Source organism: Zophobas morio, unplaced genomic scaffold (genome assembly GCF_036711695.1).
Source record: "Zophobas morio isolate AGI-343-1 ecotype UQ-CSIRO unplaced genomic scaffold, CSIRO_AGI_Zmor_V1 ptg000026l, whole genome shotgun sequence".
NCBI classification, from domain to species: domain Eukaryota; kingdom Metazoa; phylum Arthropoda; class Insecta; order Coleoptera; family Tenebrionidae; genus Zophobas; species Zophobas morio.
The window spans coordinates 11,946,563-11,958,415 of NW_026972131.1; the positions used below are offsets into that span (position 1 = coordinate 11,946,563).

The 11,853-nt window shown below is 35.1% G+C and overlaps 1 protein-coding gene across 1 annotated transcript; it reads right to left on the minus strand.

Moving 5' to 3' along the window:
• Positions 1 to 6,439: 6,439 nt before the first annotated feature.
• Positions 6,440 to 10,561, minus strand: LOC135136069 (uncharacterized). Its single transcript, XM_064065196.1, has 3 exons — positions 10,503 to 10,561; positions 10,212 to 10,441; positions 6,440 to 6,834 (listed from the first exon to the last, which is right to left on the minus strand). The coding sequence occupies exons 1-3, from the start codon at positions 10,559 to 10,561 to the stop codon at positions 6,440 to 6,442; spliced, it is 684 nt and encodes a 227-aa protein (XP_063921266.1).
• Positions 10,562 to 11,853: the final 1,292 nt, after the last annotated feature.

Sequence of the window (11,853 nt, forward strand, 5' to 3'; positions counted from 1 at the left end):
TTCCATTTCTGTGGATTTTTTGTTTTTTTTTCCTCTTTTTTTTAAGTGTTTTTTTCGCATTTTTTGTCCCTTTTTTTAATACTCCTAGCAATTTTTTGTTGTTTTTTTAATTCCTTTTTCAGCTGGATTTTTTCGCTTCTTTCCACATTCTCCTTTATTTAAAAACTTTTTGTCATTTTTTGTTGCCGCGTTTTTTGCTTTCTGTTTTGTTAGTTGCATTTTTGCGACCCTTTCTTTCACATTTATTCGTCCCACCTTTTATTCATTTTTTTGAGTTTTTTGGCGCTTTTTCGCTCTTCTGCCGAATTTTTTTTGTTCACATTTTTCATCACTTTTTCTTTAGTTCTTTTTTTGGCTTTTTTGCTTTCGTTTCTCTTTTTTTATGCGTTTTTTAGTCGTTTTGCCACCTTTTTCAGTTTTTTTAACGCGTTTTTTGCCTCCGTTTTAGTTTTGAATTTTTAGTTGGATTTTTTATCGCAATTTTTTTCTATTTATTTTGGTGCCTTTTTTGCGGTATGGCCGCGCATTTTTGTTGATTTTACTTTACATTTTTTTAAATTTTTTTCTCACATTTTTTGTCCAGTTTTTCAATTGTTTTTTCGATTTTTTGTGTTTTTGTCCTCTTTTTTATGGTCTTTCCTTGACAGTTTTCCTTTGGTTTCATTTTTTGTGTTTAAGGCGTTTTTGTCGCCTTTTGACATGTTTTGCTGTTTTTGGTCCCTTTTTCCTCTTTTTTTTTCAAGCGTATTCGTCGCCTTTTAACACTTTTTGTTGTTTCTGGTCGCTTTTTTTGCGTTTTTTTTTTGTCCATTTTTTAGTAACATTTCTGTGTTTTTTGTGGCTTTTTTTATTCCTTTTTTGGTTGGATTTTTTATATTTTTCCCGTTTCCCTCACCTTTTTTTTCGTCATTTTGTTTGTTGAATTTTCTGGGACCTTTTTCATCTCTATTTTTAGTTTTTTATCGCATTTTTGCTCCCCTTTTTTGTTGCTTTTTCTGCTATTCTTGATTTACTTTTTTTGTTGCTCTTTTGTTGTTATATTTTTTGACCTCCTTTTTAATTACTTTTTACCACTTTTTTCTTCTTATTTTTATTTTTTTTTGCCGCATTTTTGTTGACTTCTAGGCACGCTTGTTGTTTTCTCTTTGTGTTTTTTTTTCTCAGTTTTTTTGGTTGCTTTTTCTTAGTTCCTTTTTTTGTACCTTTTTCAGCGTTTTATTTTTTTTGTCATGTTTTGACGCCTTTTGTCGCTTTTTTGTGAACATTTTTTTTACTTTTTTTCGTCTTCTTGATTTTTGGTCGTTTTTTGCCACACTTTTAATCCTTAATTTTTCACCATTTTAGGAACGTTATTTTTAATTGATGTTTTTTAGTTTTTTTTGTCGCGTTCTTTCTTGGATTCTTTTTTTGACGCTTGTTTTTTTCTTTTTTTTTTTGCTTTCTTTATCGTATTTTTTTTAGTTGTATTTTTTCCGTTTCTGCTACCTTTTTTGTTTTTTCGGTTTTTTGTGACACTTTTTGACCCCCTTTGTGTGGCTTTTTTTGTCGCTTTTTTATTATCTCTTTTTTTTTATTAGTCGCATTTTTGCGACCTTTTCTTTCGCATTTAGTCATCCCCATTTTTTTCATATTTTTGAGTTTCTTGGCGATTTTTTAATTGGATTTTTTATCACATTTTTCCCAATTTATTTTGGTGTCTTTTTTGCGGTTCTTTGACGCATTTTTTGGCGCATTTTTTGTCCTTTTCTAATAACCTCCTTTTTTTGACATTTTTTTCTTTTGCTGAATTTTTGGGGAGTTTTTTGGGACCTTTTTTATCTCTATTTTGTCTTTTTTTGTGGCGATTTGGCTTTATTTTTTTTAGTTGCTTTTTTTGTCACATTTTTTGTCCCATTTTTGGCCCTCTTTTTTTTTGGTCTTTCTTTGACACTTTTTGTTTGATTTCAGTTTTGTGGCTTTTTTGCTTTTTTCCTTTTTTTTCTGTTTTTTTTAAAGCGTTTTTATCGTCTTTTTGCCACCTTTTTGGTGTTTTTGGTCGCTTTTTTTCTCGCGTTTTTTATCCTTTTGTAACAGCATTTCTGTGTTTTTTTGTGACTTTTTCATCCTTTTTTAGTTGGATTTTTTCGATTTTTTCCCCATTTTTCTTAATTTAATCACCTTTTTTTGTCACACTTCTTTGAGAATATAATTGAAAAATAAGTTAAAATACCATTCATTCGTAGTTTTTCTGGTGTTATTCGTCATTCATACACTCTTCTTTGAAATTTACGCGTTCCTTCTTTTGGTCCATCCGACGAACGGCTACTTTCATGTTTTGTGGACGTTTCATGACCCCTGGCGTACGATAATAGATATCCCGTTTCTATCTATATTTGTCAAGTTTCACCAGATCGATATTATCCGAAATTGAATTTAAAATATGTCAGTAATATCGTGTAAATAGTAAAACGTCAATCAAAATTTGTCTGGTCATCTTCATCAAAAATTTGTATGCTTGTTTTATTTTTTTTCTCACTTTCTGTAATCACCTTTTTTGTAATAAATAATAAATAAAAATCGCATTTTAATACCACAACTCAAAAGTTGGTATAGACGAAAACGGGACAGGTAATTTCAGGGGTCATGACACGTCGAGAAAACATGAAGGTCACCATCGCCCGATGGACCCCATTGCACTCGTTCTCAATTATAATTCTCTTAACGTGTTTCGAAGAAAATTTACATACTCAGGAACCGTACGCACTTTGTTCCGCAACCTGTTTGTTGTCGATTCAATAACAAGGCCAAACTAGAGTAGACTCACACAATTTATATTTTACCATATTTGAGTTCACCAGCAGCGAGCGTTTCCTCATAAAACCAACCGAAAATCTTTCGCCCCTCCGCATAATTAAATATTGACCTCTGTTAATTTCCACGAACCGCCTTCCTTCGAAGATATTTATTTATTTACAAAAGCATTAGCAACCGTGCGACAATTGCGTTTTATTAAAACATGTGCCCGTAGGAAAATTCATCGGGCGAAATTAATTAGGGACAAGCTAAATCATGCGATTATAGAGGAAATTCGCCCCCGGAACCAAATTTAAATGAGACTAAACCCCCTTCAAACTCACTTAGGTCTGCCGTGATTACGACATAATACTCCGCGATTATCATCTTAATCAAGTCTTAATCAGATTATTTCACTTTGTTCTCGCCGGAATCGTTCCGAAAATATCCGCAATAAAACGGGGCGGATTTTTGCGGATTTTTTTCGAAATTCGGGGGCAATCCGGGTATTTATTCTCGCGACATAAAAACATGAAGTTGCGAACTCACACAAATCAGAATAAGCTCGGACTTAGATACACGCTTGGGCTTTTATGGCGGAGTTTAAACATTCGAAAAACACGCGCAAAAAGAGGATTCGTAAATTCGTGCGCAAAAACGCCGCCATTTCCCGTCTTCAATAATTAATTAAAAGCTTTTTAAATTCAATCAGTACACATTAAAATCTGAACGCTTCGAGGTATAGTCAGGCTCCCTCTTGGATTGCCAAGTTTTGTATTTTGCGGTGAGTACATTAATCACTGTCAGCGTGAAACTCAATATTATTTTCGAGCTTGATTAACTTGCCTTTACTTATCTCTATCTACTTAATTAAGTATTTTGATAGGTGAGAAGCCCGACTAGAACGGAAAACAGGCGATGTTGGAAATGTCGCGACTTCGTTTTTATTTATGTTTTGGAACGCATCTCGGTTCCTTTAAATCGCGAATCTTAAATTAAAATGCGAGCATTAGCGAAGTGACTCAGCGATTTACTCGGAGCACCGGCCGATCTCCGTAAAAAAGGGAATCTAAATGACTATTTGATAGATTCGCTGATTATGTTTTTGTTGTTCGCATTTTTTCCTTCGGCTTTCTGTTTCGTGGAGAAGCAGAGCGTGTAAGATTAGTAGTTTGTAATGTCAGCGAAATATACCGAAAATAGAGTATATTGTAGGTAAAGCAGAGGCCGAGTTCCCTCCAACCCCGGACTGTGATTGATGGTTCAGATCGCAAAAATTGTGTCGATTTTCCAAAATTTTGTCGTGTCGTCTGTAGCAGTCGCCGCCGCTTAAAACGCGATTACGCGTCGTCGAAGACCAAACTTCGTGTGTAAATCTCACCCCGACCTAATTCATCTTCCAGCCGACGTCCTTTATCGACTCCTCAACTGCGTCGCTATTCAAAAAAGTCCACTGTTGGAACTTGTCTGGATTTATGTTTAAACATTTAGAAAGTTATTGTGCGAACAACAATATCTTTCGCGGGATAAGAAATGTTTCTGGTTGTCAACGTTTAATGGCGGCCGGTAGAAATGAGCAATGTTCCGGTTCCGGTTCCGGGCCGACAAGCGACCGGACTTTGAAGTTTTTTACAAAGACAAATTTCAGCCGCAGAGAATAAATGAGGGGTTAACGCACCAAAGGGACGAATCTCGTCATAAACTTTTGACATATTTTGTTGTGTTTGGACAGTTGTATTCGGATGTAAATGACGGGGTGGTTTAATTAAAGAGTCCGGAGTCCGAGTTGGTGTCGTGGATTAAGATTAAACATGTGGGACTTTAATCTTTATTTTTGAGGAAGTTTAAATTAGTATTTGCAAGGGGGCTAACTAGAGGGGGAAAAGGAGATGCTTCAAATTGCTTTTTCAACTTTTCAGCCACGTAAAATTAAAAGTTAATTGATTTAAGACGACTAATAAGGACTGGTACAGGTAATTTAATTTGATAATTAATTAAAGTTTGGTCTTTTGGGTTTAGGTGATGGTGATACTTAGGTGGAGATTTGAGGCGAAAATGTATTTATTTGTGTTCACACCTCACTACTTACATAACACAGACGGTGAGATAAAGTACACCATTAGTAAAAAATATGTCCCTATTGCGGTAAAAAGTGTGCGCTTTGCTCGATGGAGCGTTTCATTATTTTATTTGAAAGCTTGCTCCCTCACGTAAACATTTCATTATTGTTATTTTTTTTTTTTTTTAATAAATATGTTTTCGAAACCCGTTGACGCGGCATCTCATATTAATAGGATTTTATTTACACTTATAAAAAATAATGCAATTTTTCCGTAATGGTCAGTATGAAATTTGGCACTTTTTAAGATTTTTCAAAAATTTTGCGAAATTCTCGTTCCGGAACCACAAAAATTGAATGATTTATTTCGCCACCTTTGTTTGACAACATATGTAATGGATCGTCGGCCTCAGAAAAAACGGTTAAGTCCGTAAAATAAAGTCCCATGTGAACATACGTAATTGAAAATGCCAGAGAAAGTTATTTACGAACTGAAACCAAACACTTTAAATTCTCTTTGGGCGGCAAACTTTTTTCTACATTTATCTTCGGAGAAAAGCGTCACCACCTGAGTACGTTCCAACTATTAAGCACTTAAAAGTTATTAAAGGATTGTTTACCTCCGCACTAACCCCGAGATTCTTTACAAATTTAATAAATCAATGTTTTTAGCGAAAAAACCGAACAAAGTTAGCCGAGCTGAAATCCTTTCAGACTTTCTATTTACGTCGACACCCTCCGATGATTTATGTTATACCACTTTTCCAAAAGTCGTCATATTTTTGACAATGCTCTCTTTGATCTTTATTTGGTGATTGCCTGTGTATAACTTTCTAGAATTTGCTCACTATTTCCCCCAAGTGAACAATACTCTTCAAAATGGCTATCGATTTATCTTGCGATTCTTTAGCAATAGGAATGCAGAAATAGGTTGCAACCTGTACTAGGGAGGCACAGCAGATTTTTTTGTGGCCCTATTTGAAGAAAACTATTTATCGAACACCTGTCAACAATTTTGAGGAATCAAGGTTGAGAATGAAAGAAGAATTTAAAGACTTAAACACTAATTTGAAATGTTTAATCGAATAAAAAAAACAAGGCATTAAACATATTAGCTTACTGCTCCTTTAATTTTAGTAAATCTGCTATAGAAAAGTGTACCATCCTATTTTTTAATTAGTTCTCTTTCATTGTCAACATAATGCACTTCACCCTTAATACCGTCTCATGTATAGACCAGGCAAATAGAAGTGGCATACCTAACTTTTAAGATGATAATAGGATTACCATTAGGGTTTGAACTTCTGTCAACTAATATTTATTAGTGACGTGGTCAAACGGAAAGACGATGAATAGACGACCTCACCAGGTAGAAAAGAAAACCATAGAAGGATAAGTTTCCTTTGACATATGTTCTATTTGCCAAGACTATAGACGAATATACCAACCTGATAATCTAAAGGGGGTTTAAACAACTTAAACGTTTTTAGCTATAGTTTTTTTGTTGCAGACGATTACAAGTGTTGTCATACAGAGGCGGGGTAATAAATCATCCAATTATTGATTATTGACATATGAAAATTTATTTACAATATATACAAATAAATTTTATTGCTGTACATGATTGATCAGATAATGCGGGGTTAACAACGTTTGGGGTCCTTCCCAAGGGCAATTAGGGCAGCGTCGCACTCGAAAGGTACACCTCCTTTCATGTCGGATGACTTCTCTGCCAAACCCTTTCACTGTACAGCCATCGAATTTGCAGGTTACCTTCATGGCAAGGTACAATTGCTCCTTGACAGGGCAGGAGTCTGGTGCGAATTCTTCCCGGCAAAGTGGACATCTTGCTGTCTGGGAGGTCCTCACTATTTGGTGGTGGCAGTCGTGGCAAGTGCTGTGGCGGTTCTTGCACAAACGGACTGGAGGGCGAAGAACGTCCAGACACACTGGGCACTCCATGTTTTCCAAATAGCTGGCTTCTGTGTTTTCCATTCTTGAATCTGCAAAAGAGAGAAAAGAGTTAGTTTTCAAATAAAAATAGAAAATCTAGGTTCAACTTACCGATATGTGTCTTGTGGACGATCTAGACAGTCTCTCTAGTTGTCGATTGTCGAAAACATTATGAAGAATAATTATGTTTCTTCCGTATTTATAGGGATTCGGAAGGGTGGGGGGTGTGGCTAAGGGTTGTGCAGGTGGGGCTAAGAACAAGCTGATAAGCCAATAGACCATTACGCTTCGATGGTTTTATATTAGATTTTTCTTAAAGATGTTTGTTTATTGTTCTTTTGAAATTGTTTCAAATCCAAGAGCATTAATTTAACATCAGGAGTTCCACAGGGGTCTATACTGGCTCCCCTATTGTTTAATATCTAGATTAATTATATTGAAAACGAGTTTAATATACCATGCTTACTCTATGTAGACGATATGAAGTTGTTTTTGCTTATAAAAAACACCAGTGATTTTGTTTTATTTCAAGATGATATTAATACATTCTCAAAGTGGTGTTTCAATAACCAGATAGTCATCAATTATGAAAAGTGCGGTATTGTCACTTATTCAAATAGGATTAACTCCTATGGTGCCGTATATGCGTTAAATAATTCAATTTTAACTCGTCTTACTAAAATCACGAACTTAAGTATATGCTTTGATCCTCGATTGAAGTTTGTAGAACATTATGACAACATAATTAAATCAAGCTATAAATCTCTCCGTTTCGTCATAAGAAATTCAAGAGAATTTTCTAATTTGGACGTAATTACTAATCTTTATGTGGCATTTGTTTCTAAACACATAAAAAAATTAATTGAGTGACAATTCACTAACGGTAATTATAGCGATTTTTCAAAAATTTCATTTTCAAGTCAAATTTTTCCAAAATCTCGCCCCGCAAACCCCGAAACTCTACATAGATTGAGGACAAAAATTACTAATAAATAATCATTCTCAAACATCTTGCACCTGCGAAGGTACACATAAATAGAGGACTGATTGTGCACCTCCCACGGCAGAAAATTTATACTTATGACCACCCGACATCCTTCAGTTTCTACTCGGAATTCATTTGTTTTTGTAATTGTACTTAAATAAAATTTTTAGAAATCTTTCCACCCTCCATAAACATAAATCATTAGACACAACAAGACAACACCACCAAAAGTACAATGTGGTGAGTCCATCCAAAATTTTGGAACCAATCCGAACTCGAAGCATGAAGATAATAATTTTTAAAATGCACAAATTAGCACTACCGTTGTCCCTAATTTTTTCCCTTAGTTTTATTTTTGAGAAGATGAAATTCAATTTTCGAGAATTTTTATTTTTCAGCGTTAGCAATAATTTAATAGTAAGTTAGAACGTAATAAATAAAATCATCAGATGGTACTTTAGGAGTACTTCTCGGTGGCGTCGGTACTCTTCCCAGGTAGGTACTTATACCACCCGAACGCGGTCACCGGGGTGTAAAGTACTAATCCCTTACTCGTTCCGGAAATTATTTAACGATCGGCTTACCGACACCTGCACAGCTGCTTCTCAATTTAGGTCCACGGATTTAATTATATACCTGGTCATCTATTCACAACAACAACTGAAAACGTATATAAAATGGTAATTTTTTTGTTGTGAAAAGATGACTACGTCTATTAAGACAAAAGGACAAAATATAAGCACCGCCCACCCGCCCTATCTCAATTGTGATGATTTTTTTACTCGTGGTAAGCCGTGGGGAAGAACTTATTTGCAAAATCCTTATTTTTCACGAAGAAATTCCTATGGAAAACACGTTCTGGATTAATGGTGTTGTTCAAAGCAGAATTTCAATGAATATTTAAGCAATTTTTCCAAAATGTTTTATTACTTCGCCGTTATGAAAATTTCAACCCTTTTTGACAACCTTCAAAAATTACCCTAAGAATTTTTTGTAGATTTCGAGGTCCAGTAAAAACATTTTGATTTTCCGAAAAGTTGCCTAAAATTCATAGAAAATTCTTCGACAATAGACTCAGTAATCAATAATTGAATGATTTATTTCGCCACCTTTGTTTGACAACATTTGTAATGGATCGTCTGCCCCAGAAAAAACGTTTAAGTCCGTAAAATAAAGTCCCATGTGAACATACGTAATTGAAAATGCCAGAGAAAGTTATTTACGAACTGAAACCAAACACTTTAAATTCTCTTTGGGCGGCAAACTTTTTTCTACATTTATCTTCGGAGAAAAGCGTCACCACCTGAGTACGTTCCAACTATTAAGCACTAAAAGTTATTAAAGGATTGTTTACCTCCGCACTAACCCCGAGATTCTTTACAAATTTAATAAATCAATTTTTTTAGCGAAAAAACCGAACAAAGTTGGCCGAGCTGAAATCCTTTCAGACTTTCTATTTACATCGACACCCTCCGATGATTTATTTTATACCACTTTTCCAAAAGTCGTCATATTATTGACAATGCTCTGTTTGATCTTCGATTGGTGATTGCCTGGTATAACTTTCCGTGTCGCTTTAGCAATAGGAGTGCAGAAATATGTTGCAACCTGTACTAGGGAGACACAGCAGATTTTTTTGTGGCCCTATTTGAAGAAAACTATTTAACGAACAGCTGTCAACAATTTTGAGGAATCAAGGTTGAGAATGACAGAAGAATTTAAAGACTTAAACACTAATTTGAAATGTTTAATCAAATAAAAAAACAAGGCATTAAACATACTAGCCTACTGCTCCTTTAATTTTAGTAAATCTTCTATAGAAAAGTGTACCATCCTATTTTTTAATTAGTTCTATTTCATTGTCAACATAATGCACTTCACCCTTAATACCGTCTAATGTATCGACCGGGCAAATAGAAGTGGCATACCTAACTTTTAAGATCATAATAGGATTACCATTAGGGTTTGAACTTCTGTTAACTAATATTTATTAGTGGGGTGGTCAAACGGAAAGACGATGAATAGAGGAGCTCACCAGGTAGAAAAGAAAACCATAGAAGGATAAGTTTCCTTTGACAGATGTTCTATTTGCCAAGACTATAGACGAATAGACCAACCTGACAATCTAAAGGGGGTTTAAGCAACTTAAACGTTTTTAGCTAGAGTTTTTTTGTTGCAGACGATTACAAGTGTTGTCATACAGAGGCGGGGTAATAAATCATCCAATTATTGATTATTGACTTATGAAAATTTATTTACAATATATACAAATTAGTTTTATTGCTGTACATGATTGATCAGATAATGCGGGGTTAACAACGGTTGGGGTCCTTCCCAAGGGCAATTAGGGCAACGTCGCACTCGAAAGGTACACCTCCTTTCATGTCGGATGACTTCTCTGCCAAACCCTTTCACTGTACAGCCATCGAATTTGCAGGTTACCTTCATCGCAAGGTACAACTGCTCCTTGACAGGGCAGGAGTCTGGTGCGAATTCTTCCCGGCAAAGTGGACATCTTGCTGTCTGGGAGGTCCTCACTATTTGGTGGTGGCAGTCGTGGCAAGTGCTGTGGCGGTTCTTGCACAAACGGACTGGAGGGCGAAGAACGTCCAGACACACTGGGCACTCCATGTTTTCCAGATAGTTGGCTTCTGAGTTTTCCATTCTTGAATCTGCAAAAGAGAGAAAAGAGTTAGTTTTCAAATAAAAATAGAAAATCTAGGTTCAACTTACCGATATGTGTCTTGTGGACGATCTAGACAGTCTCTGTTGTTGTCGATTGTCGAAAACATTATGAAGAATAATTGTGTTTCTTCCGTATTTATGGGGATTCGGAAGGGTGGGGGGTGTGGCTAAGGGGTGCGCAGGTGGGGCTAAGACTAAACTGATAAGCCAATGGACCATTACGCTTCGATGGTTTTATATTAGATATCTCTTAAAGATGTTTGTTTACTGTTCTTTTGAAATTGTTTCAAATCCAAGAGCTTTAATGTAACATCAGGAGTTCCACAGGGGTCTATCCTGGTTCCCCTATTGTTTAATATCTAGATTAATTATATTGATAACGAGCTTAATATTCCATGCTTACTCTATGCAGACGATATGAAGTTGATTTTGCTTATAAAAAACGCCAGTGATATTGTTTTATTTCAAGATGATATTAATACATTCTCAAAGTGGTGTTTCAATAACCAGATGGTCATCAATTATGAAAAGTGCGATATTGTCACTTATTCAAATAGGATTAACTCCCATGCCGTATATGCGTTAAATAATTCAATCTTAACCCGTCTTACTAAAATCACGAACTTAAGTATATGCTTTGATCCTCGATTGAAGTTTGTAGAACATTATGACAACATAATTAAATCAAGCTATAAATCTCTCCGTTTCGTCATAAGAAATTCAAGAGAATTTTCTAATTTGGACGTAATTACTAATCTTTATCTGGCATTTGTTTCTAAACACATAAAAAAATTAATTGAGTGACAATTCACTAACGGCAATTATAGCGATTTTTCAAAAATTTCATTTTCAAGTCAAATATTTCCACAATCTTGCCCCGCAAACCCCGAAACTCTACATAGATTGAGGACCAAAATTACTAATTAGTAGTCATTTTCAAACATCTTGCACCCGCGAAGGTACACATAAATTGAGGACTGATTGCGGACCTTCCACGGCAGAAAATTTATACTTATGACCACCCGACATCCTTTAGTTTCTACTCGGAAATCATTTGTGTTTGTAATTGTACTTAAATAAAATTTTTAGAAATCTTTCCACCTTCCTTAAATATAAATCATTAGGCACAACAAGGCAACACCCCAAAAGTACAATGTGGCGAGTTCATCCAAAATTTTGGAACCAATCCGAACTCGAAGCATGAAGATAATAATTTTTAAAATGCACAAATTAGCACTACCGTTGTCCCTAATTTTTTCCCTTAGTTTTATTCTTGAGAAGATGAATTTCAATTTTCGAGAATTTTTATTTTTCATCGTTAGCAATAATTTAATTGTAAGTTAGAACGTAATAAATAAAAGCATCAGATAGTACATTAGGAGTACTTCTCGGTTGCGTC

What these genes read in the sequence shown, in the direction of transcription:
- LOC135136069 (XM_064065196.1), bottom strand. Translation starts at nt 10,561, where the DNA reads ATGTTTTCGACAATCGACAACAACAGAGACTGTCTAGATCGTCCACAA. An exon ending in CGTCCACAAGACACATATCG is followed by an intron (nt 10,442 to 10,502) that starts GTAAGTTGAACC and finishes TCTCTTTTGCAG; the next exon opens with ATTCAAGAATGGAAAACTCA. An exon ending in AGTTGTACCTTGCGATGAAG is followed by an intron (nt 6,835 to 10,211) that starts GTAACCTGCAAA and finishes TCTCTTTTGCAG; the next exon opens with ATTCAAGAATGGAAAACACA.